At 39.5% G+C, this 25,583-nt stretch overlaps 1 protein-coding gene across 4 annotated transcripts in view; it reads left to right on the top strand.

Moving 5' to 3' along the window:
* frmd3 (FERM domain containing 3) overlaps positions 1 to 25,583 on the top strand; it is a 64,984-nt gene that overhangs the window by 4,496 nt on the left and 34,905 nt on the right. For 2 of the 4 annotated variants that reach the window (XM_051950520.1, XM_022196849.2), the window contains exons 2-4: positions 15,329 to 15,433; positions 17,488 to 17,530; positions 23,917 to 23,998. In XM_051950520.1, coding sequence (XP_051806480.1) covers positions 15,329 to 15,433; positions 17,488 to 17,530; positions 23,917 to 23,998 — 230 coding nt within the window. The remainder of the gene's footprint in view (positions 1 to 15,328; positions 15,434 to 17,487; positions 17,531 to 23,916; positions 23,999 to 25,583) is intronic. The other 2 variants (XM_051950521.1, XM_022196851.2) reach the window with 1 other exon arrangement.

Below are 25,583 nucleotides of genomic sequence, written 5' to 3'. Positions count from 1 at the left end.
TGGCAAGATAAAGACGGGAACGAGCTGTTGGCTGCTGGCAAGTCGGTCAGGGCTGCTTGAATGTCCACAACTCCACCACTGTTGGCTACAAAATCATTCCAGACAGCTCTGGATGTCTGACAACAGCATCCTGCCCCCCCCCAAAAGTCTGCCAACCTCACCGAGCCCGTTAGGATGAGAGGGATAACGTTCACAAGCAGCGCTGACAACCTCATTAGCTCTTTGCTTTGGCTTGTGGTTTATGGTCTATGACCCCACTGTCTATCCGCTCATTAGCATTTCACATACGATGCATACCCGGTGATTTCATGTTGTCCATATGCCCCAATGTAAAAAAAGAATGGTTAGAATATTACATTTTTGTTCAGTAGTCTGGCTGTAATCTGTGGTAGAAAATATAAACCTTAGTCAGCAATGTCAAGAGAAAGAAAAGGTTTTCTCTGCTCTGAACGTAGTATGATGAATTGAGAAATAAATGAATACATACAGTATGTCTGCATAAGAGCAAGCTTAATTTTCTCCCTCAATATGTACAGAAGAAGAATGTTGTTTTTAGAAAGATTTTCCATTTGTGGGTCATGAGACATGATGGCAGCTTACAGCACAGCATAATTATTTTTACTTCTAAGTTTTGTATGACACTAAGAATAGCTTGACAGCAGAGTATAAGGCAGGTAGAGAGGGTTTGGGTACGTTTCTGTGTGTTTTTCTCTGTGTGGTAACAGTCCTGGGGGGGGGGCAGCAAACGTGTCGGTCCTGCTGCTCTCATGTTCACTGGTAATGTTAAGTCAGACCTGCAGCAGGAGAGACATGTCCAGATCAATACACAGTGACCTCCTTTGCTTCCACCTCCTCTCCTCGCCATCATTCACTCTCCTCTTTTCCTCCATCGCGACATCTTACCTTTCCACTCCTCCATCTCCTGCTCCCTCTTTCCCCCCGCTTACTCTCTGCTCCATTTTCATCCCCGCATTTACTCCTGCGACCACCTTTTCTCACTTTCTATTTTTACATCGCTCATCTATATCTTCATTCTCCCTCCCTCTTTCCCTCTCTCCCTCTCTTTCTCTCTCTCTCCCTCTTCTCTGTGACACATCATGTATAATTAAAGGAGATCACTGTTCTTCATGAGGCCAACATCAGTCAGCTGTCAGCGATGCGCCACATCGCCGGTGTGTGTAAATGTGTGCATACAGTTCGTGTGTGCGTTTGGAGTGTGCATGAAAGATTTAAAAGTAGCCACTGAGCCAAAGTTCTGCAGTTATGGACATTAATTCACCATACTTAGTAAGAAATTACTGCTTGGCTGCATAGGAACTTGCAACAACTTTAACTTTCGGAGGCTTGTAATATATCCTGCTGAATGCTCTGTTTCTATTCTTTTGTAGGTCGTATCATCAATACATCACTAATACTGTCTATTTAAAGGTGCACGTCAATGCTGGTTTTGCTTTTCAATTGCATCTGCTTTTTGCTTGCTCAAGGGGAGGTGTGTGTGAGTTGGTGGTCTTTTATTTGCCAGCTTTGTTTTGTGTGTAAGAGCAAAGCTGAGACAGTGCTCTTGTTTTAGGTAGAAGGCATTCTTTGGAGCAAGTTATAAATAGCCTCAGTTTTTCTATTCTTGTCCCACTTGCCGGCACCTCTTTGATGCTTCCCCGAAGATGACTAAAGAGGAAGAAAAATAATCCTTTTCTGACTTGAGCTCGCAACTGAAAGGGAGCAGTGAAAGATGAGGCAGCAGGATAGAAGGAAAGGAGGGAGGGACGCATCAAGGCGAAGGGAGAGAGGACGTGAGATGGTTGGCAAGACAAAACACAGGTTGACGTGGTTGGTTCGCGATACATGAGCTGTGAGCATGGCAGTGGAAAAAATCAACAGGGTGTAGGAAAGGATAGGACAGGCAATGATTTGGAGTGGCTGTGGAGAAAAAAAAGATTAAGCAGATTAAAACATGAAATAGATTTGAAATGAGACTGGCAGGGCAAGCCGATTTTGAAAAAGGAAGACGGGGGAGAGAAAACAGGGAAACCAGGAGAGGGGGAAGCATAAAACTGTCGATAGAAAAGAATCTGCAAAGAGTGAAAGATGAAAACCAGCCGACAAAAGAGTAGGAGGGAGAGAAGCTCAGGTAGGTCAGAGGTCGACCACGGAGCTGATTGGTATGCTCTGCTTTGCTCCAGAACACTTCAGCATCAGATTATCCTGCTGTTGGACAAACATTTCACACCCTGTCACCGTGCTGAGCGGCAACCAGAACAAACACACAGAAAACATGGCATTTCATGCAACAAACACAGGTTTAGCCACCTTCTTGTTAAAATGATGCATGTGTGAATCTATTTAGGAAATCAGTGGTGATTGTAAAATGACATTTCAGATATTTTTACCTTCAGTTTACATGTTTGCATGCCTCTGACTTCTGACTGGCTTTGTCTGTTTTTGAATTTGGCCCTTTAATTTAAAGCTTTAAGGACGGACATAAAGTTCAATTCATCTTCACCCCATTTCCACACCTCCTCAAGACTATGAAGTGAGTGTTGTCTGATTCTTATCATGATTTGTCATTTGCACCAGTTTAAATTTGGTTTAACTTTCTGAAACCAAAGCAATTTCAGGGTGCATTTTCTGCTCCCGTCTCATTTTTTTACTCACTGTAGGCCCATTTTTCACTGCAGAGTAAAGCCCAGCATCTCTATGGAAACAACACAACCAAGGGTAGAAGTAGAGAGAGCTCAGAAATGTCTTCTGTGCAGTATTTTAAAGTTTCAGTGCCATATATTGTACAAACTATTTTGAAAACAAAGTTGAATTTTCTTAATTATTGTTTTTCCAAACTTAAAAAAAGGAAAAAATTAAGTCGTGCTCACAAGTGTTACTCATTCTGGGAAAAAATGGTGATGTACATATTGTAGATATTTTGCTCTTTATATTTTTGATTTGTCTCCTGTCAGCTCAGTGGAAGCACAGTCTGCAGTTTAGCTGAATATTCCCATATTTTTGTAATCTGACTGCTGATCCCTATCGAGTCATTAATGACTTCAGCATTAAACTGATGAGGGCTGCTTTTTTATGTGTAGAATAGAGTAATTTTCATGACCAGTTAAATATTATCAGCTTATATTTAGCTATTTGTCTGGTAAAACAAAGTCAGAAAGCTGAAAATCCTACAATTCGTTATGTTGCTACAGTTTCCGGCTCCGATAAATGCTGTAATTTTGGCAATTTTTGTGAAGATAACATGCTTTTACAAACTACCCGGCAAGTTTTGGGCTCAGAAGGTTAAGGAAAAGTTATTGAGACAAGAAAAGATATAATTTTACCTGTTTTTGAAACAAGCTCGTTTGTTATCTCTATGAAAACAAATTTGAAACTAATTCCAGTGTGTAAGAAAGGCTAAACAAAGAGCGGACATGTGATAAAGAATGGAAACAGAGCTTAACATCCTAACCTGAGAGGGTGTTTTGAAGCCCTTTTCTAAATGATTTGTATCTTTTTGTTTTTATCAACATCTGGCAGATATGGTTTAAGGTGTCATTCATACTCTCAAACTGAGAAATATCAGCTTTTTGTGCTGCTTCTGTCTCAGTTTCTAATAATAAAAAACTCTATTCAGAACAGCTGAGCTAACTACTGAAAATAACAAGTTTGACATAATTGCATTTAATTTACATTATTTCCACCGGATAATCCACTCAGTTCTTATACTTTTTAAAGGACGTCTGAGTATGTAAATTGAAGTGAATCATTTTAAACAGTAGCAGTCTACAATCTCCTGTATTTCCATGAGTTAATAGTGAAGGTATACAGAAGTGCACTTTGTTTGCTGGAACATTAATTTAATTGAAGCAAACAGCATAAATATACACAACATCTTCACAAGCATCAGTTTAACCACATCTGCATTAATGTAGTTTTTTTATGCATTTAGAGTATAAATAGATAGAAAGAAAACTGCAGGTACAGCACGCCATCTGCAAAGCAGAGTTTTGTCTAGTGTACAAAATGTTCTTTGTGTTTTTGTGATGCCATAAACATCCTCATTTTGTGTATTAACCTTTGTTGGAAGCACGCACACTTCCTTAGTGCATCACTGAGAGACAGTGACGAGTCTGCAGACACAGAGATGCACTAATTTGTGGTACAAAAAAAAAGGTGCAAATGAGCAAACAAACAGATCAGTCACATTAAGTGACAGATTTAAACTCGCTGTTTCTTTTCAAAACACACAGCTCCTCTTTTCTTTTCCGATGGTTCGCTTGGCTGTCTGGCACAATATTTTGAACCTGCTGCAGTGCAAAGATAAGACGTCATGTGCACACAGTCATAACAGCAGCGCTGCAGCTGCAGTCATGTCATTATCGTCACACTCTTTCTCTCCTGCCAACCTGTGAGTTAGTGTCCAGCTCCACACAGAGATTCGTTAGAACAGAAACTTCTTCTGCTCCATATACAGTGCCTATCATAAGTATTCACCCCCCTTGATGGTTTACCCTTTTATTGCCTTCATAAATCAATCATGGTCAATAAAATTTAGCTTTTTTAACAAAAAAAAAATTATTGGAAAAAAACTCTTTAATGTCAAAGTGAAAACAGATTTCTATAAAGTAATGTTAATGAAAGAAATTTATATAAATAAAAATAATTGTTTGCATAATTATTCACCCCCTTTTTTAATTTAATGGTCTAATTCAATAGAGGTCCATCAAATTATTGCCAATAGTCTCACAATTAGTGAAATGAAGATCACCTGAGTGGTGTGGGTGTGTTTCAAGTGATTGAGTTGTAAAACACCTGTGTCTGAAGGGTCCAGAGAGTGGTTGATCAGTATTCCTGGCTACCATTACACCATGAAGACAGAAGAACACTCTAAGCAACTCAAGGAAAGGGTTATTGAGAAGTACAATTCAGGGGATGGTTACAAAAAAATTTCCAAGGCACTGAACATCCCCTGGAGTTCAGTGAAATCAATTATCAAGAAATGGAAGGAATATGGCACTTGTGTGAATCTGCCTAGATCAGGCCACCCTCGTAAACTGAGTGACCGTGCAAGTAGGAGACTAGTGAGAGAAGCCACCAAGACCCCTACAACTACTCTGAAGGAGTTACAAGCTTCAGCTGCTGAGATGGGAGAGACTGTGCATGTAGCAACTGCTGCCCGGGTTCTTCACCGGTCAAAGCTTTATGGGAGAGTGGCAATGAGAAAGCCACTGTTGAAGAAAAGTCATATTAGATCTCGACTAGAGTTTGCCAGAAAGCACGTGGAAGACTCCATGGTCACGTGGAAGCAGATTCTTTGGTCTGATGAGACCAAAATTGAGTTTTTTGGCCATCAGACAAGACGTCATGTTTTGCGGAAACCAAACACTGCACATCACCAAAAACACACCATCCCCACTGTGAAGCATGGTGGTGGCAGCATCATGCTGTGGGGATGTTTCTCAGCAACTGGACCTGGAAGGCTTGTAAAGATAGAGGGCAGAATGAATGCTGCAAAATACACTGAAATCCTGGGGGACAATCTTTTTCAGTCTGCAAGAGAACTACGTCTTGGGAGAAGATTTATTTTCCAGCAAGACAATGATCCAAAACATACTGCAAAAGCTACACAGGAATGGTTAAAAAAGAACCAGGTAAATGTTCTGGAGTGGCCGAGTCAAAGCCCAGACCTCAATCCTGTAGAGAATTTGTGGCTGGACTTGAAAAGGGCTGTTCATGCCCGATACCCGCGCAACCTGACAGAGCTGGAGCAGTTTTGCAAAGAAGAATGGAGCAAAATTGCAGTGGACAGATGTGCAAGACTGATTGAGACCTATCCACACAGACTCACTGCTGTGATTGCAGCCAAAGGTACATCTACTAAATACTGACTTGAAGGGGGTGAACAATTATGCAAACAATTATTTTTATTTGTATAATTTTCTTTCATTAACATTATTTTATAGAAATCTGTTTTCACTTTGACATAAAATAATTTTTTCCAATAATTTTTTTTTGTTAAAAAAGTACAATTTTATTGACCATGATTGATTTATGAAAGCAATAAAAGGGTAAAACATCAAAGGGGGTGAATACTTATGATTGGCACTGTATTGGTAATTTATGGCTCTACCTCAAAGCTTATCAGGCTGTGTGCCCAGCTATGAACTCACTGAGTGTAGGTGCACATGACATGTTTTATGCTGTGTGTGTTCATGTGTGCATGCCTCTGTAGTATGCTTGTGAGCATCTCTGGAGCATTGCAGGTAATGATAAGGTAATTGGCTTCTCTCCCTCACACTGGAAGAAGGTCACTGTCACTGTATTATGAGTGTCATACACAGGGATGAGGAGGATTATCAGCTAAATAATGTAAGATTAGGAATTGAAGTATATTTAGAAATAAAATCATTTTGAGATGTGACCACATGACTGATACTTGAACTTTATCCCTTTGAAACAAGAAGACTAAAGATAAATGTCATGTTAGAAAATCAGAAGTAATCACTTGTAAGTAAAGTAAGATTTTGTTAATTAACACCTTTTAAAAACAAAAAACTCTATATAAGTCATGTTGATTTTGCACTTTACACCTCCGTTGTAGAAGTAGGAAAAACCAAAACAGTCAGTATTGGAGCAAAACACTCCAGTATAAACACTCCAGTGTTTATATGTGTATATATATATATGTGTGTGTGTGTGTGTGTGTATGTGTGACATAACTGTTTCTTTGAATAAAATATTATTGGTCAAGACTAAATTTGTGAACTGACAGACCAACAGTGCAATTCAACCAACCACTGAATCAGGGGATGAACACTACAAGAATGTATTTATTTTTGTACAGTTTTAAACTATCTTCAAGAAAAACAATATCATTATTCTACATACATTTTCTGCTATTTAAGAAAAAAAGTATATTGAGAGTAGATTTTTTGCTGTTTTTGTTCAATTCCAGCTAATGTCTAGTAAAATCACAGAAAAAAAACATTAATTTGCATTTTGAATGTGGAAAAAAAACAGAAAGTGTTTCTTTTACATATGTGAGTGTAAAACTATGGTATTTAACCATATTTAAACAAGATTTATTTATTTATTTTTGCAGTGAAATATTAAGAGTAGAAAATATTCAGTTGTCCACACCACATTAATGATGAGACATGCACATCTTTCCAGCTGCCAAGTCTGTTGCTCCAGGCAAGAGTCCATTTCTGTTGTGGGTCAGTGGTTGAAGAGGTTAAACTCGGCACACTCTCTAATGCAGCTCATGAGATCAATAATAAACTGCAGCTGTGTGGGTTTTATTCTGACATACGACGTCCTGCCTTTTCTCTTCACTGCTTCATTCAGTGACCCCTTTCAGTTAAAAATAAACAAAGACAGCATAGTTTTACTAAACATTTGCTGATGAGTGGTGTGATTAATGGAAGCTATTACAGGGAGGGATGATAGTGTTGAGGTCGACCCAAAGGTTCATCTGTTTATAAAATATACTGAATGTGTTCCATAATTCAGCTCCCTGACTGGAAGTGTTTCATCCCCTGCTGCTCTGCTCTAATCTTGGAGTCAGCTTCCCTTCAGATGATTTGTATTTGCATCCTGACTCTGTAGCTTACTTTTAAAATCTGTTTTCAAGATATTACTATCCCAGTTTTCTCTGTTTTTTTCTTGCAGTCTACATATTAAAATGATCAAAAAATAACCTTTTAAAAGAGGAATTGAATGGAACGTTACAAACTATTGCTGTGCAGTCAAAGCTTCACTTTAAATCCTAGAGGAGAGACTAAAGTTTTTAGATATTGCAGATGAGTGAGGCCACAACTGGCACACAAAGCACATGTAACATTTTTTTTTCATTTGTCAACACCTTGCACCCATGGAAAAAAACTAGTGTGGGGTTTGACTATTTCTTCCACAGAGGTGGTTTCAATGAAAATCTGTAACTAACCAAAGCAGAACATGTATGGTTCTGTGAGACAGTGAGGAGAAAAAAAAGGAAAAAGAGGAAAAAAATGGGGTTGCTGCATCATGAGAAACAGAAAGCAAAGAGGTTTAAACTCAGTCTTATCTCCTACTTTGATCTTCTGCATTGCTCTCTCCACACCCCAAGGCCAGCACATTGATTTGTCTCCGCTGTATCCTCATCAAACCCCCACATTGATCCGTTGGGTGGCTCGAGGCCTCTGGTTTTGGGTGGTAAACACAAAGTGGCTTTACGAATACTGGCACTGTTAATAATAGGAGGACAATGTTGCCACACATACACAAAAGCCTGCTTACACACTCATCCTAATTGGCAAATAAATTGGCAAATTGGTCTGCTAGTGTCTTAAATCTCCATTTCCCTGAAGATCCGCAGCGACAGCAGAGAGACGAAAGCTATGAATTAGTGTAGCATTTGTCTGAGCAGCAGTTACTAGGCTTTAAACTGGTTTGCATGGAGGTAAAGAGGGGCATATCATTATCTTTAAATTTCCATTCCCTCTCATTGTCTCCTGTGGTTCCCTCTTGCCCGGTGCATGCAGATAGGACTGCTGAATTCACAGTGGCCTCGCAGGAATTTAATGCTTCCTCTCTCGCAACGTTTCAGCTCAGCCAATTAGGTATGCCGTGTCATGAAATGAATTGCGTCGCACTCGATAAGGACCAGTCATAATTGAGCTGGCATGCATATTAATTAAACAACAAGCCATGTTTAACTGGGCCAAGGCGCCCAGGGTCCTAGTGCATGACTTACAGTGGGCACAAAGTCATGAGCAGAACTTCTCATTCACCTGTGTTGGATTCCAAACTGCAATATAAACTACCCTCTCATTTCATGGTATTTACATTGTAGGCTGTCACTGAAGGCATCAGAACTATGAATGAGCATAGAGCCTATGCATTTTTTTTGTGCGCCCACCCCATTTTCTACCACAGAATGGTCTGGCTAGCACATACAATCTGACCGCATGCAAAGTCAGTGGGAAGAAGCAGACACATTGAGGCTGCATAAGTTGAAAATGTTTAAACGTGCAATTGTTCCATCGAATTTCTGATTCTAATCAATAAACATGAAGAGACAAGTAGCAAAATGAGAGAAATACGTGTAAGAAATGAAGTTTCTGGTGAACTCAAGGACTCGATTATTGGCCGAGTCAATCCCAGTTGTTGCTCATCTGTACAATTGTTACACTGACTACAAGAAATGAAAATTCATGTTATACATGGAGAGTTTTTAAATAAAAAATCTAGTTTTAAATCAAGATTAGTGAAGATTCTATGACAACCTTTAAACAGTATAGAATAGTGTTTTCGAGCATCTTTCTCGTTGGTTGGTTGATTTATCTTTCAGACAAACTCAAATGTAATAAAGTTATGCGAGAGTCACAAAGTGTGGCTCAATTTGTTCAGGACTCTTTCCACACTGCTGTAGAGGTCAAAACTTTTGATTTAGCAGACGGTTTTGTGAGTCCACAATAGATGTGGGGATAAATAATTGATCGCTTGCGTGTTTTTATATTCAGCGTGTGGATGAGTTTTCTACTTTTTCTGCTTCGTTTTTTTCTCCGCTTGGCCAGCGCCTGGACTTGGCTGGCTGGAAGTTGCTTTAACGAGAAAAAAATAGGATACACACACTCAACCACACACTTGAAAGTGCACTTTGCCTAAACTGAAACTAAACTAAACTGAACACACTCCACGCTGAGGCTGTATTTAAAATGTGTGTCTGTGTGTGAAAGGCGAGGCTGAAAGAGGAGCACTTTGCCATCATTAGGTGAGATCATGTAGAGACAGAATGACCAGGTTAATTTTTAATGTCCAGCCTTTGGATATATAAAATATGTATCCAGCCCTTGTTGGACATGGCATAGACTCTTTATATCTCTCATCCTCACTCTGCCTCTTCCTCTCTACCTTGCTAGTCAATCTTCCAATCTGTTTTTATTCCCTCTTTTTTTAGCCGTGTCTTTGCCTACTCTCTCTTTCAGCCTCTCAGCATGTTTGGCCCTGTTTCACTCTCTGTCTGGTCTGTTTCTCTTTCTTCTCGCCTGGCGTCAGTCCACCTCTCTTCTCCCTACGAGCGTCTGCCCCGAGAACCAGACAGAGGAAAGGTGTCGTTTGATGATCTGGCTGGAAGCAGCTCACAGCGTTGCTGCTTTCACTCTGCTTCTTCTATTCTTCTCTTCCCTCCACGTGTCTCTGTCTGCTTGCTGCTCAGATTTAACGGCTTAGTAACACTGCTGTCATGGATCAGCCGAAAATCCTAAAGAGATGTAGACAGATACACACAAACACACAAATATTGATGGAGGCATGTAGCTTACACAGAGAGTTTTTACCTAACTCATATGTGCACACACAGGCAGAAAATCACGGCTACAAGAACACACACTTGATTTACTGGTATCACTGTGATATAACGGTGAACCTGAACCAGCCAACAGGGACAATCTGTCTCTCAGATCACTTATAGCTGATTGTTGCTGTGGTGATATAACAAAGGCCACAGAGGACTTCCACCTAACTGTGCTGAGATGTTTTTGAACACTATTATCTGTTCTATAGTCTGTAAAGAACTCCACATCCCCAACAGCTAGAGACTATCTCCTCAACTATAGTGGAGCATTTAGCAAATGAGGAGTTGGATATTTTGCTCAGCAGAGACCAAAATTGGTAAGCGTTCTGCACTTACTAGTAAACATCACTTTTTTTTTTCTTTTTTTTTACCTGACTGGCACTTACAGCCTTGTTTAATGTTTGCCATTCACACATACACAGAGATAGCAGAGAACCCATCATGAAAGATGTCATCTGCCGTTGGGGTTAACTTAAGGTTCAGTGGCTTGCCCAAGGTCACTTCCCCATGCGGAGGGGCTGGGAATCAAACCGGCAGCCTTGCAATAAATAAAAACGTAGTGAACTTGGAAGCACGATCAACAGTGGCAGAGCTACACAAGCTACTTACTAGCCTCCTTTTGCTAGACCATTCTCTAGTGCCGACACAGTGCTGTGTAGAATGGTCTAGCTGCATCTCATTATTGTTCTGCTGTCATGCTAAAATAAAGCTCTGGTGTGTTTGTATTTATTTAAACCAATCACAACCACCGTGCATCGTCAGAACACACTGATGATGTTCACCCAAACTACCAGAGCTGCTTTATGACACGATCCAAGCTCGCAGCACAGTGTGGAATTTTCAGCGTGTAAGTTACAGTCCAGAGATCAGTAGATTTTGAAAATGGTAGTTCATGGATATCAGAAGGGGAGAACACAGCACTTCATGAAATGTGTGACCAATGACAGGATCATGTCTGCAATCTACAGTACATCCAGTCATTGAGACTAATTAAAGACAAAACATACAACATTTTCCAAGACATCTGGACTGATATTAATCCTTCACTTACAGAAAGATGATGAACAAGCTTCCTAACTGTCAAAGGTATGTAAAATTACCGAATTTCAAAATGTAATCACAGATTACATTGTGTAATCCCTAAATCATTTTTAAGTAATCACATTACTGTTACTTTTCAGCACTCAAAAACACGTCAATCCATCTTGCTGATATGGCAACTGCATGTTTTCCTGTTTGTGCTCGACAGTCTTCAGTAAAAATAGCTGATCAGCTGGGAATGGTGGTCAATTAAATATTGAAGTGATAATCCGCACTGTGCTGTGTGTTTGTAAGATTAACCTATATATGAACTCCTTCTGTGGATAGTGTGCTGGAGCGCCCTTTTTATATTTAATTTGACTTCATTGTTTGCACTGACCTGAAGTTGTTGACTGCTTCATAAAAGTTTGTCCTTTATGCATCTACTAAACCTGGGTTTTAGTTTGCTCTGCTTTGATTGGTGTGCAGCATAAGGCAGCTGTAGTATCCTGGGCAGTCCTATAAGACCACTATTCCTACTCACTGAGCTGTTTCTGTTTTTACTTTTTTTTTTTTTTTTAGCTGCTGTTGTGATATTTACAAGAGATATCTTGCTTTTTTGTGGCTGCTCTGTCAACACCTTCAGTATCCAACAATTACTGTGCATAAAAGATTGTTTACTGAGAAATGGAGTATGACTCACCAAGAAATGTATTTAAAGGTTCCCTTGGCAAGAGATTGCAGTGTTTACCCAATATGACACACAAACAGGAATTTATGTTTGTGTAAAATGAAGTAAGATGACCGGAGACAAGAGGTGAGTCAACACAGGCGACTGTCAGAAAATAAACTGAATCTGTGACATAATGCAGTCATGATGAGCTCTTTCAATTAGCTTAAAATAAAGGCATTAGATGCTGCGTGACTCATATTTCTAGGTATACAGCATTTGCACAGAATAACTACATGACTCTTTGCACTTAAAGGTCATCTGAAAAAAAAGAGGAAAAAAAAAAACTTGTTTCTCCTTTCTACCATCAGAAGAAGCCTAATAATAAACACATTAAACAGTTGGCTGCAGGAGATGAGAATGACTGAAAGAGTAAAGGCACAGTTAATTGGAGGTAAATATCATTTATTGAGTCTGACAACAAAAAAGACTTCGACTGTTAAGCTCAATTAACATGAAGCATCTTTATTTAACACTAGCAGGAGTGCAGAAAATCTAGACGGCTGGAAGCAGCTGAGTGGACTATTTAAGTTGACTCTGTCTGTGCACTGTGAAAATCAAAGTTGTTTTGATGAGATGCTGAGTTGCATATTACCAGACCATTCTCCATGGTGCTATGTCAGCACTGGACAGTGGTCTTGCTGCATTTCATTATCACTCTGCTACAGGGAGAAACTGCTCTGTGATGTTTGTATCTTTTTTTTTAACCAATCACAATCTGAGGTGCTGCGAAGCCCAGGATGTAGCAACGATGCCCTTGCAAAGGGAGGCAAGCACGGTTATTAAAATTAGTAATTTATCAAAGAAGTTAAGCAGGGCTGCCTTCCTGCACAATCCAGATCTTTTTGGCAAAACTTGATATTTTCAGTTTGTAAGTTGCTACTGTTGTTGTTGTTTCTGAATATGAAGCGGATTTAAAAAAGAAAAAAAAAAGTAACCGAAAGCTAGCAAATTAGCATGTGCAAACCCCTGGTCTTGAATTGGTGACCGTCTCAGTCTGTCACCTTGACTACTCCTCCTTTGCCCTGCCTCTTACTCTGATGGATTCAACCAAATCCTCAGTGCTACAGTCCAATCAAGCTGTACCAGTCATCTCAGCTGCCATTTAAAATCTCTGGAAAACTGTCTCTTGGAGTGACTGATTTGGTACATCCAGGTTGCCACTAGGTCTCATGATCATTATCCTGGAGTTTTGTTCATAGCAGACCTGTGTGCTGTGTGGTTGCTTGCAGGAAACATGCCTCACTGTTAAGAGGTTACCCTGAAGTCTATTTTATTAAACAGAATTTTTTAAATGTCAGGTTTAGGAGTGTTCCTCTTAGAATTATGGTATGTAGGATTTTGAAATCAATCAATCAATCAATTAATCGATCAATCAATCAGGCCTTTATTGTCATTGCACACTTTCATATACAGTGAAATTTCATTTGAACTGCCCCCTGTAATGTCTAATATCTTAAAATGTCTAGCTGGAAGTCTTCGTGCTGTTTATATTAATTTCCTTTTTTTAATAGAATCCACTGCCCTTTGGTCCTTCTTTTGTGTAACCTGTGCTGATTTATGGGGTCATTTCAAGAACCTCTTATTAATTAAAATACTTTCAACCTCAGTTCAACCTTGACCATTTAGTGTTCTTAAATGTTACTTTCCTTTTCCCCCGAAGAGTTGACCTTTAAAAGTGGGAAAGCCAGAGCCATGAAGAAGATCTAAACTGAAAGAATAAGCAAAGTGCTCCTATAGAGTCGATAATGATCACCTTTCAGGTATCGGACAGGTTGTTTGATGGTGCTGCTATAATTGAAGAAATTGCTGGCTCAGATGCTGAACTTTCTGGAAGATAACTTTGCACCTGAACAGACTGGACATCAGAGACTCAGCTTTTAGTCTAACAAACCACCAGTCTGTGCTGAAAAGGTGCTTCTGTGACAAACATCCAACAAAGTCAGCTGACGTCGGTCACTTAGCCTGCGATGCATTTCAGTTGCAAATGTCTGCACATAGAAACTGTGAGCAAAGCTAATGAGTTAAGCTGAAGTCTGGAGCTTGTTTGCTGACGAGGTGCTGAACAGACTGACCACTGCTGATGTGGCAGCCATTGGACAGGAGGAGAAAGCAACAGAGATGTGGGCTACTTTAAGTTTATATTGCATCATTTTTAGTCATTCTCAACTCAAAATAAACAAGAAAGAAATGAAACGCTCTTAGAAATAGTGTCTGAAGTGCCTCACATTCAAAAAACGACAATCAAGACAAGTGCCGTAAGACTTTGTGTGTTAAGTAAATGCATAGAGGAAGTAATCAGTTGCCATGGAGACCTCTCTTTATTTCATGGTGTGCTGACATTAGTGATGACTCGCAATTTGACTTGTGTTATTGAGAAGATGTGGCCAAATAGACAGCTGTGACTCTATATGTGTGCGTTGATGTGCACGTTTATGTTTCCCCGGTGGTGAGTAAATCACAACAAGGGCAATCGGACGATTTCTGACTGAATCAATCAGTCCTGCTTAACTGAACACAGTATTCACCTCCATCAGCAGGTTATAGAGCCATTACAGGAATGAAGCTCACTCAGGGAAGAGGGGATCTGTGATGCATGTAATATGACAAAATGAGAATCTGATGAATATTGACGGCTTTAGTCAGTCGATTGAAGGTAAGAATGGAAATAGTATTTGTTCCGATATGGGATAAACACATTGAAACGTGTCCTTAAATCAAGTAAACAGCATCCATGGATATGAGCTTAGTTTTATGTATGTGTGTGAGTACAATCATGGCTTCCCTGCATGCCAAGACATATTTTGTGCTAAGGTACTGACAGAAGCGACTGAGAATCCCTCTGAACGTCTGCATGTGATAAGTAGATATTGACTGAGGAGCAAGTAATAAAAGGCAGAGTGATTATTGATTGTAGTGTGCCTGCACTGTGTAGGAACAACATAAAGACTGTATTGACTGGCACGTTAGCAGGCTGAGTCCACAATATGATGAAGAAAGAGTAATTTTCACCAAGAGACCAAAAAGTTGCTGACGTATTTCTTTCCATTAACATGTTTTACCCTGATGACATTATATGTGCATCACAGGGATATTATTAAAGAGGGGGTTGTTCACTGGGAATGTGGTGGTGTGATGGAGAATCTTTACTGAACTTTATGGGTTTTTATCGGTATAACGGCAAAGATTGCTCAGATCAAAGTATTGGACGCTTCTAGATCACAAAATAACATTCTGGACTGATGTGTTTTGTATCTTTACAGAGAGACACCAAAGGCCAGTTCCTGTTGGACCATGTGTGTAATCACTACAACTTGCTGGAGAAAGACTACTTTGGGATTCGATATGTGGATCCTGAGAAACAAAGGGTAACTATGACAAACACACAGCAACCAAAAGTCTTGAGGCAGTAAGATTTTCAGCAAGCGTCGTCAATTTACTTTGTTCATTGATTTGTCATTTTGTGTAAAAAGTGCTAGACGGACAGTTTAAATGCACATCCCTATTTCCCAGAGTGAATCTAGATTTGTCTGTCAAACAGTCCAAAACCGCAAGTTATTTAACTTGTAGGGATTTAAAATAGAGAAATATTTCAGATTCTATAATGAGTTCATTTCTGATTGATTAATGAATTAATTTGAACTATTTTTATTGTTTTTAACTGCTCAATTGACTAATCTTTGAGTTTAATTTGAGACAAGAAATGGTTGTAAAAATTTTGATTTTCATGCATTTTTCTTTGCTGTGCTGTTTTCCAAAACAATTACAGTGAAAGAAAGCAGCAAGTGTTTCTGTAATGGCAGCTTTCTCTCTGAGTGTTTTGTGCTGACTCTCATTCACTGCGCAGATGTCAAGTAATTTGAGGTGGGGACATTGACCAGATGCACAGTTCCCAAGCAAATCGTTAATTTTTCCTTTCGGTAGAGCATAATTTTCACTTTTATGTTGTTTTTTGTTACACATCCTCTACTGTAGTGTCTCTTTTGGCTCACCACGGTGCACTATGACACAACAGTGCCATGAGCCACAATGGGTTCATTATTCCCCCGACTGGTTTCAAAGAGCTGTTGGTACCTCCAGGAGCTGCAGTTATAGGAGAGATTAGTGTTTATTGGAAGGGTTCTCAAACAGCATTCTTTGGCTTTTCAAGACAAAAGACTTTACAGTTGGTGACTAGTTTGGTTAGTTTGGCAACTTCCTCAACTCGCTTGAAGTGTATTGAACAGCTACTTCCCTGTGCTTTTCTGTGAAAGCTTCCAAGACCGTCTCCCAGGCACTATATTGGACAGCTTTAATGCCATTTTGCCTCTGCTGACAAAATCTACTTGCCAATTTAGAAATGATACTCCACAGTTTACACTTTTACTCCATTCTAAAGTTATATGGGCAGTGGAGAAACGAAAACACAAAACCTGAATCACTCTTACTAACAGGAAAAGGTTGTACTCAGTCAGTGTGGCCAAACTGAGAAATGTCTGATATTAGTCAGGATACAGTCGGTACATTACATTACAAGTTCAAGTGACTAATATTAACAAGACCAGGCTCCATATTTCAAACAGCCCACACAGAGAAGAGACCAGACGACTCGTCTCAACAGGAGCCCAGCGAGACTGTATTTAAAGTGCAACGTGAGAAAGCAATAACAAGAAAACCAGCGAGACGTGTTACAATACAAAACTAAAGAGTACAATACAGTGCAATGAAAACAAATCTTACAGTCAAAGGCTTTGTATTCAAACGCAAGATGATTTAAAACTACAGTCCAAACCCACAGCAAAGTTGTTAAAGCAACTGTCAGGAAAAATGTTTTATCATGGGTGCAGCTATTACACCTAATCTACAAATGTACACAAAGGTCAGAGAACAAAAATGTCACTTCTAAGTTGCCCTTAACCCCCAACTGCTCCAGTGGCTGATCAGGGGCAAACAGGTCAGACTACTGAGGAGCTTCCAAGTGAGCAGAATAGTACAAAAAATAGTAATGTTCTTAATAAAAGTTGTTCCTTCTGCCTAATTCAAGGTTAACTTCAGTATGTAATACGCTGTAAATGAGCGTATATACAGCAAACACATGGTATCACATCTTTTAATAGCAGTCTAAGATATATCCAGTGATGCATTTAATATGATTTATGATGTGATTTTAATTTTGTTTCTAATCTACTGAGGTTGTGTGATGAGAGTTGCTGAATTTAAACAATATTTTTATTCAATAATTAATCAAAAACACAAAGATTCTTCTGATCTGGAAAATTGTTGCATATTATATTCATTTCTGTGCACTTCGAAATTGACCACCTTATTATAGGTTAACATTCGTCATGACAACCACAACAACATTTTTCCATTTTTTTTTCACTTTTTTTCTACAGTACAGTAACATTGCATCACTCACACAGTCACTCTCTCTCTCTTTCAGCACTGGCTGGAGCCCAATAAGCCCGTGGTGAGGCAGATGAAGTGTAAGTGTCCATTCTGCTCCTGCTGTTACATCAGTGTGTGTGTGTAACAATGAGGAGTGCGTGTGTGAATATTTGTGTGTGTGTGTTTGTCTTCTGAGGGTCACTGTAGTGTGAGGGGGTCAAGCTCTGCAACAAACAGACAACACCACAGGGACTTCAACAGGGACACAACATCAAGCACGCAACAGAGTCAAAGTGGCTGCAAGGACCAAAAAAAGAAGAATTAAAAATTCATATATGTGCATGAACCTCTTCTATGAAAAAATGGTTGTAACAGTCCTACATTTAAGTTTTAGGACCTTATCACCCAACATTTATGCTGGAACTAGTGACAGAGCCAGACCGTGTCGGACAGTGAGTTGTTTTTTTTTTCCTTCAGTGATACCGCGGGGGACAAACACAGACACAATGAAGACAGACAGACTGACAAGAGCAGGGTTTCTCAGAAACACAGCAAAGTGCCAGAGGGACAAGCAACCCAAAAAGGAAATAAGCTCAACCAGAAAGTCAAACACACAGACATGGCAGGGGAGCTCAAGCTTACAACCGAGAATAAGTAAACAAGCTGCCTTCAGTGGAGAAGCGCATCCACATGTAAAGTTCCTTGCAACATGTAGCATTGAAAGGATGATGTTTGAAACTCTGTGGAAATTACCGGTCGCATTACTAACTAGGGCTGCACAGTAGCTCAGTGGTTTGCAGATCCCCGGTTCGTGCCCCACCGCAGCCTGGGATCTTTCTGCATGGAGTTTGCATGTTCTCCCTGTGCAGTATGGGTTTTCTCTGGGTACTCCGGCTTCCTCCCACAGCCCAAAAACATGCTGAGGTAATTGGGGATTCTAAATTGTCCATAGGTGTGAATGTGAGGGTGATTGTTTGTCTCTATTTGTAGCCCTGCAATTGACTTGCAACCTGTCCAGGGTAATCCTTAATGAGGATTAAGCGGTGTATAGATAATGGATGGATGGACATTACTAACTACATACAGCAACACAGAGAGTATTGATTGTTACTGGACATGACCAATAACAGAATTTGACTGGTCTTAGTGATGTTGCATTTTTTTTGGTAGGTGAATGATCCAGGCTCTTTCTCGCATCTCACTCTGAGGTTGGCATTTATGTTGGTCTGTGTACGTTAATATGCGCACTGCTTAAAGAATTTAAAAGAACACTTAATCATTACAGTGTCACACCAGCTCAACAAAACCTCTGGGAATTTGGAACAGTGTAGATTCAGATGAAATCTAAACAAAAGGTTACATACAGGTGAAGAGGAGAAATTCATAGTCTTCTGAGCTACTCTACAGAACATCTTGCATTTGGTTTTTCTTGATGTTTGCCTATAATTCTTATTAAAAAAAGACTAATCTTTACATTTTGCAGGCAGTCAATATAAAATGAGAACCTTGTAAATGGGACATTATAGCACTTGCACTGGCTGACCTGAGTTTCTAAAATGCCAATGTGAAAGTCTGTTTGTATTGCAAGATGTGAGCAACAGACGGAACCAGTGGGGATAACTCTGCCTTTGCTTCATGAAATTTTAAGACGAATTACACTTTCAGCCACATTTTATGCAGGGCTTTTGAGATTTCCGTGAAAGAAGAGCAGGTTTAGAAGTAAGCATCGTACGTGGAATCGTTCCGTACGTGTTCTCTGACATCACTTAGTTTCCATCTAGTCTAAAAAGATTGCCTCGGTCTTTCATTCCTCCCTCCTCCTCCTCCTCCTTCTCCTCCTCCCTGTCTCTCTTCAAGTCATCGTCTGAAGTTCACCCAACCTTCTAATGACTGTCCTGTTCTTTCTGTCCCGTTATAAATTAATAAAAGAGCTATTAGTGGTGCATTCTGCTTCATCAGAACATGTGCAAGAAGACAGGAGGGGTAGGCTGAGGATATCAGGGAAAATTGCAACGAGAGATGGAGGGAGAGAGGGGGAGAGAGTGATAAAGGGGAAATGTGTGGGGGAGAGAGAGAGGAGACCGTGATAGATAATGCTGCTAAAGAGAGAAGTCAGATTAGGGAAGAAAAAAGCAAAAAAAGGAGATTGGAGAGGCAGTTTGAGATGAGAGACGCTGACAGAAAGTGAAAAGAAAGAAAAAGAGATGAGATGGGGGGATGGAGGAAGACTGTTGAATAGATCTGAGTTGCACTGACACATAAGTTCTCCCCGTGGCAGGATTTACTCTCAAATTAGGTTTGTATGTATTTGTTCGGCTTGTATTTCATTTATTTTTGTGCGTCCCAGCTTACGTGCGTACGTCACACATCGCACGAGTGTGTGCTTTGTGCCAATTCACTTTCTCTAAAATGTTTTCAGAAAAAGCATCTTCGTCCCTAAAGCCCGAGCAAATAAGCAGCTCAAGTTCTTTGGGAGCGGGTGGGAGGATTGCGTCTTTCATATGGCTCAGCATGTATTATGTAGATGTGTGCTGTTTTTCATAGCTAGATAATACCGCAGAGGATCCTGCCATTAAAGGGAGAGTGGTGAGGGCACTCTGTGATGATTCCTGGTCCCATGTTACAGGATACTCACTTTCCCTTTCTTCTTTGATGCTCCCTTTAGAATCTTTGCCTATCAGAGCATTTTTTAAGCATCTCCTTTGAAAGTAACTCCATAAAAATCATAACTCATATACAGTGCCTATCATAAGTATTCACCCCCTTTGATGTTTTACCCTTTTATTGCTTTCATAAATCAATCATGGTCAATAAAATTTAGCTTTTTTAACAAAAAAATTGCACCTTTGGCTGCAATCACAGCAGTGAGTCTGTGTGGATAGGTCTCAATCAATCTTGCACATCTGCCCACTGCAATTTTGCTCCATGTCGATGATGATGTTCAGTGCCTTGGAAATTTTTTTGTGACCATCCCCTGAATCGTACTTCTCAACAACCCTTGCCCTGAGTTGCTTAGTGTTCTTCTGTCTTCATGGTGTAATGGTAGCCAGGAATACTGATCAACCACTCTCTGGACCCTTCAGACACAGGTGTTTTACAACTCAATCACTTGAAACACACCCACACCACTCAGGTGATCTTCATTTCACTAATTGTGAGACTATTGGCAACAATTTGATGGACCTCTATTGAATTAGACCATTAAATTAAAAAAGGGGTGAATAATTATGCAAACAATTATTTTTATTTATATAAATTTCTTTCATTAACATTACTTTATAGAAATCTGTTTTCACTTTGACATTAAAGAGTTTTTTCCAATAAATTTTTGTGTTAAGAGAGCCAAATTTTATTGACCATGATTGATTTATGAAAGCAATAAAAGGGTAAAACATCAAAGGGAGTGAATACTTATGATAGGCACTGTATGTTGCTTCGTGATTAAATTAAATTTGCTCCATTAATTTAAGTTTTCTTAAATATCACTGTGTTGACCTCACAGTTTTAGTTGCGTGCTATAACAGTAAAATATACTACACCATGATTACTTAGCAAATGACAGGCTCTGTAATGTTGTGCTATCAAATTATAATTCTGCCTGAAGAGTGAGTAGGTGGTGGGTACCTGAGTCTCAGGCTGGAGGGTTGAAGAGAGTCTGAAGCCCTGGATGGAGAAGGAGAGGTGGAGGTAGGACAGAGGTTTTGTGGAGGACAAAACTGCTGGAAAAAAATGATGGAAAAATAGGAAGCCATTTATTTGCAGTCTCCAAAAGCAAAAATGTTAATGAAGGGGAAAAAAACTTTCAAACATTTACTTCCAACACTGAAGCCATATCAGTGAGTACAATTCTCAGCTTTGGTGCATTCAGAGCAAACTTTCCTTTGCTTCTCCTCCTATATATACTGTAAATACAGGCCAGTGGGCGTACCTTCCCAGTTCAAACTGGCCAAGCAGGTCAGAGCTCGAGAAGGAAGCTTTCAAAATTCACCACTAAACATGGTTTCACAACTAAACAGGATTTTCTTAAGATTTTCCAACGACAATGTCTCAATTCAATGCAAAATCTGAACCACTTTCCGAAGCAGTCAGATGGTTCAGCCAGGCAACGAGGCTTCGGACGTCATCATTTTTGGCTCCTCCCCTAAATGAAGCAAGCCTCGATACGCGCTTCGTGGAAACGCCCCCTCCATTACTCGGCATACGCTTCGAAGCCTCGGCACATCTCGTAACATCACTACTTTTAATACGCTGTTTGCTCTCATCAATCAAATAAGCTTTACTTTAAGAACAAGTGCAATTCTGTCTAAAGCTACTGGATATCGAATATGCGGTGAACTAAATGGTGTCTGATTTATGTCCACCAATCATCTAAAGCATGCTACCAAAATAACACAAGAGTTTTTAACAAGGAAAAAGTGAAAACTGTGACTTGGCCACCAAGTATGTTACCTGAATTGAATCCAATAGAATACCTTTTGGATATTTTTATAAACACAGGCAGAGCAACAGAAGTCCTCCAACAAAGAGCAGCTGAAAAAAATGTCTCTGATGAATACCAGAACATCCCTTCAGAAACTTGGTATCCTCTATGCCAAGATGTACTGAGTTAGTCACTAAAAATAATGTTGAACATACAAAGTAATGAAAAATAAAAGATTGTCTTTTTGTATTCAGTTCCAAATGTAATTTTATGATGGTACATTTAAACTTTTTTCACAAGCAGATACCCTACTGTTCAACTCAGAAGTAGTGCAAATATTTTGAGGTGATACAATTTTGAATCATTTGATATATACTACCGGTCAAAACTTTTAGAACACCCAAATTTTTCCATTTTTTCATTGGAAATTATGCATTTAAATATCCCATTGTACTCTGAAATGCAAGCATAGAACAAATAAACAAATGAAGTAAAAAATTTGCAAAAAATTTGTTGAGAAACCAAAGTGTATTCTAAACTTTTGACTCATCAAAGCACCACCTTTGGCAGATAGAACAGCTGAAAACACTCGTGGCATTTTTTCCACAATGGAAATCAAATATTCTTCAGAAAGTTCTTCCCAACTCTGTTGCAGAAGTTCCCATAAATGTGTGGCATTTGTAGGTTGCTTTGCTTTCACTCTTCTGTCCAGTTCATCCCAAACTAGCTCCATGGGCTTTAAGTCTGGAGACTGTGCTGGTCACTCCATGTTTTCAATCCTACCATCTTTTTCTTCTTTCATAGGGTAGTTCTGTCATAGCTTGGACTTATGTTTTGGGTCATTATCTTGCTGTTGGATGAACCCCTGACCAATTAGGAACATACCAGAGGGTACTGCATGGTGCTGCAGAATGCTGTGGTAGTCGTTTTCTTCAGGGTTCCTCTCACTCTGTATAAGTCACCGACCCTGGATCCAGGAAAACAGCCCTAGAAAATCACGCTTCCTCCTCCATGTTTGACAGTTGATGTCAAACATATAGAGTCACCTACTCGACAGTGTACAAAAATCCTTCATGATGAACCAGAGAGATTTTAATTTTAATTAATTAGTTCATAATACCTTCTTCCAATTTTCAGTAATCCATGGGTGGTGTTTCTTGGCCCACGTAAGCTTCTTTTTCTTATTCTGACGTCTTAGCAAAGGCTTTCTTGCTGCACCTTGACCTGTCAGACCTCCAAGTTGAAGTCTTCTCTTCACAGTTGTAACTAAGACTTCTTACTACAAGTATAAGTATTATATATAGACATGGATATACTAATGAAGACTTGGTACTTGTGAGGCTTTAATGTTGATTTATTTGCCTATAAGTGTTCCAAATGTACTAACTTCACAAAGCAAACGTTGAATATTAGCATGTGTGTGCATGATTGTGTTTATATGCTGTTTTGTGAGATGCATGATACCTCAGGAGGGAGTTTAAACTATTGCTGTCATTTGATCCAAACCCCACAGCCTATTATTGACTCTGTGTGTGTGTGAGCACTTACGTAAGTGTGTATGTATGTTACTGTGCATATTTAAATAGCATTCAAAGCTGAAATCCTCTCCAGCTGCAGCTACACACACGCAGGAATGAAATGCTTCAGGACTCGGATCAAAGGAGAAGAAACAGACCCCAGTTCAAATCAAGTGTGTGTGTGCGAGCGTGTGCATGTGTGATGAGTAATTACTGTAATTATCAAATGACTAATCAGTATTAGAGGCGCACTGTGATTTCTTTTTTGTCCTCAGTTTCCTTTTCTTTTCAGTTTTACATAATCCTCATCGCTCTGCTCCCTTTTTCTCTTGACCTCATTCATTTATCTGTCCTCGTCTTTTCGCCTCTCCTCTCTTTCATCCTCCACTTTTCTTCTGTTTCCTTCTTTCATTTCTCCAAACTTTCTTTCAGGTTTAATTCCTTTCTACAAGTTACTACTAGTTTCCAGGTCTGTTTCCTTGCTGTCTTATCACTCCTGGTCTCTTCTCAACATTTCTTCTTTTTGTTGTGTGTCTGTTGCTTTCAGCAGCTCAGCAGCCGTACACTATGTGCTTCCGGGTCAAGTTTTATCCCCACGAGCCGATGAAAATCAAGGAAGAGCTCACCAGGTAAGAACTAACACAGACAAAGGATGGGTTATGAGCAGTGTGCGTGCTTACTGTGGAGGAGCTCACTTTAGTCACTTTTTCACAGTCAGAAAGGAAAGACTCAACATTTGCATTGGATTGCTTTTATTTATCATTCTTTCTATTACTAAAAATACAACCAATAACAATAAAAAAACAGATTAAAAGTAGCTGCTACTGTGTTTGGTTTGCTTGTTCTGCTTGGTTTTACACTATATCGAGAGTTTATTTTTCTTTTCTAATCATTGAGTTAAAGTGGGGGGAAATCTCTGATTTTGCGCTGCCACGCTTTGATAATGACGGCGAGAACAGCTTTGCATGTATCTTCATTAAAGTTAATTGGTGATTAATCACCTTCATGCTGGGTTCATGGATCAGTAATAGGCTAATTTAATGCATGAACCATGATTGATAATATTAATAAAAGCAGAAATTCATGGGAAAAACAGCATGTTGTTTGTATTGTACCATCCCAAGCCTTCACTAAGTGTTTTATTGTTTAAAATAATGTAATATCCCAGAAACATAATAGTCTAGTTTTGGCATAATTGTCTGATTGTTCAGTTTTTATCAAATTGCAGAGATATATTTGCTTCTCCTTCTTTGGTCTTTGGTAGTCTATAAAAATTACACACATAGGTTATTTCTAAATATATATTTTTTCTTTTCATGTGCAATTAATTGCTTAAATGTTTTCTCGCAGTTGTAGTGCTGGTTGGTAGTTATTTGTCCAGCATGAGACTCATTTTCTGTGAAGGAGTGCATCTGTACTTTTACATGTAAATGTAGTGTTGAGGTCTGCTGGAACCGAAGGCAGTAAAACTCTGGAAATTGTAGCTGGGAACAGGTTAACATGGCAAAACCAGATACTGAAAAATACATTTGCAGCATTTCAACCCCCCACCTCCACATCACCTCCTCCAAAACACACACACACACCTTCTCTCAGGCGCCGTGATAATTGGAAATGCTCACTCAGCAGGGAAACTGTTTCGTGTTCTCTGCCCCATCTGAGCTGTCATGTTTCACTATCTCTGCTTTTCACCATCAATCACTCTTCTCCTCCTGCATCCCTGCTTTCCCGTCTTCCTGACTGTCTCTCTTCCATCCTTTAAGAGTCTTTCCACTCCGACTCTGTCTAATTTCACCCCTCAGGTGTCTCCTCCTCCCCTTCTGTTGGATTCTCTTTGTCCTCCTTCTTCCTCCCCGCCAGCACAACTCCTCTCCTCCCTCAGGTGTCTCTCCACATCTCTCTCAGCTCAAATTGGCATTTCTCCCTGTCTTTTTTAAACTTTTACTACTTGAAAGTGTTTCTGTGCATCATCGGTGTCCTTAAAACTTAGTTCTCTGTTCTTTTTTGTTTCTCAGATTCTTCCGTTTCTGATGCGTCTCACTAGATTTTTTTATTCATTTTTAAAAAATATATTTATTAAAAGTCCCTTTCATGCCCTTGCAGTTTGAAATTGCTGCAGCTTATGTGGGTTTGTGTCCACTTCTGTTCATTGGTGTGATTTAAAGAAACAGCCTCATCTCAGAGTCCTAATGGAATAAAATTACCCTGGCAGTC

This window comes from Acanthochromis polyacanthus, chromosome 7, assembly GCF_021347895.1.
Source record: "Acanthochromis polyacanthus isolate Apoly-LR-REF ecotype Palm Island chromosome 7, KAUST_Apoly_ChrSc, whole genome shotgun sequence".
In the NCBI taxonomy this organism is placed as follows: Eukaryota; Metazoa; Chordata; class Actinopteri; family Pomacentridae; genus Acanthochromis; species Acanthochromis polyacanthus.
This window is presented reverse-complemented; position numbering and strand designations above follow the sequence as displayed.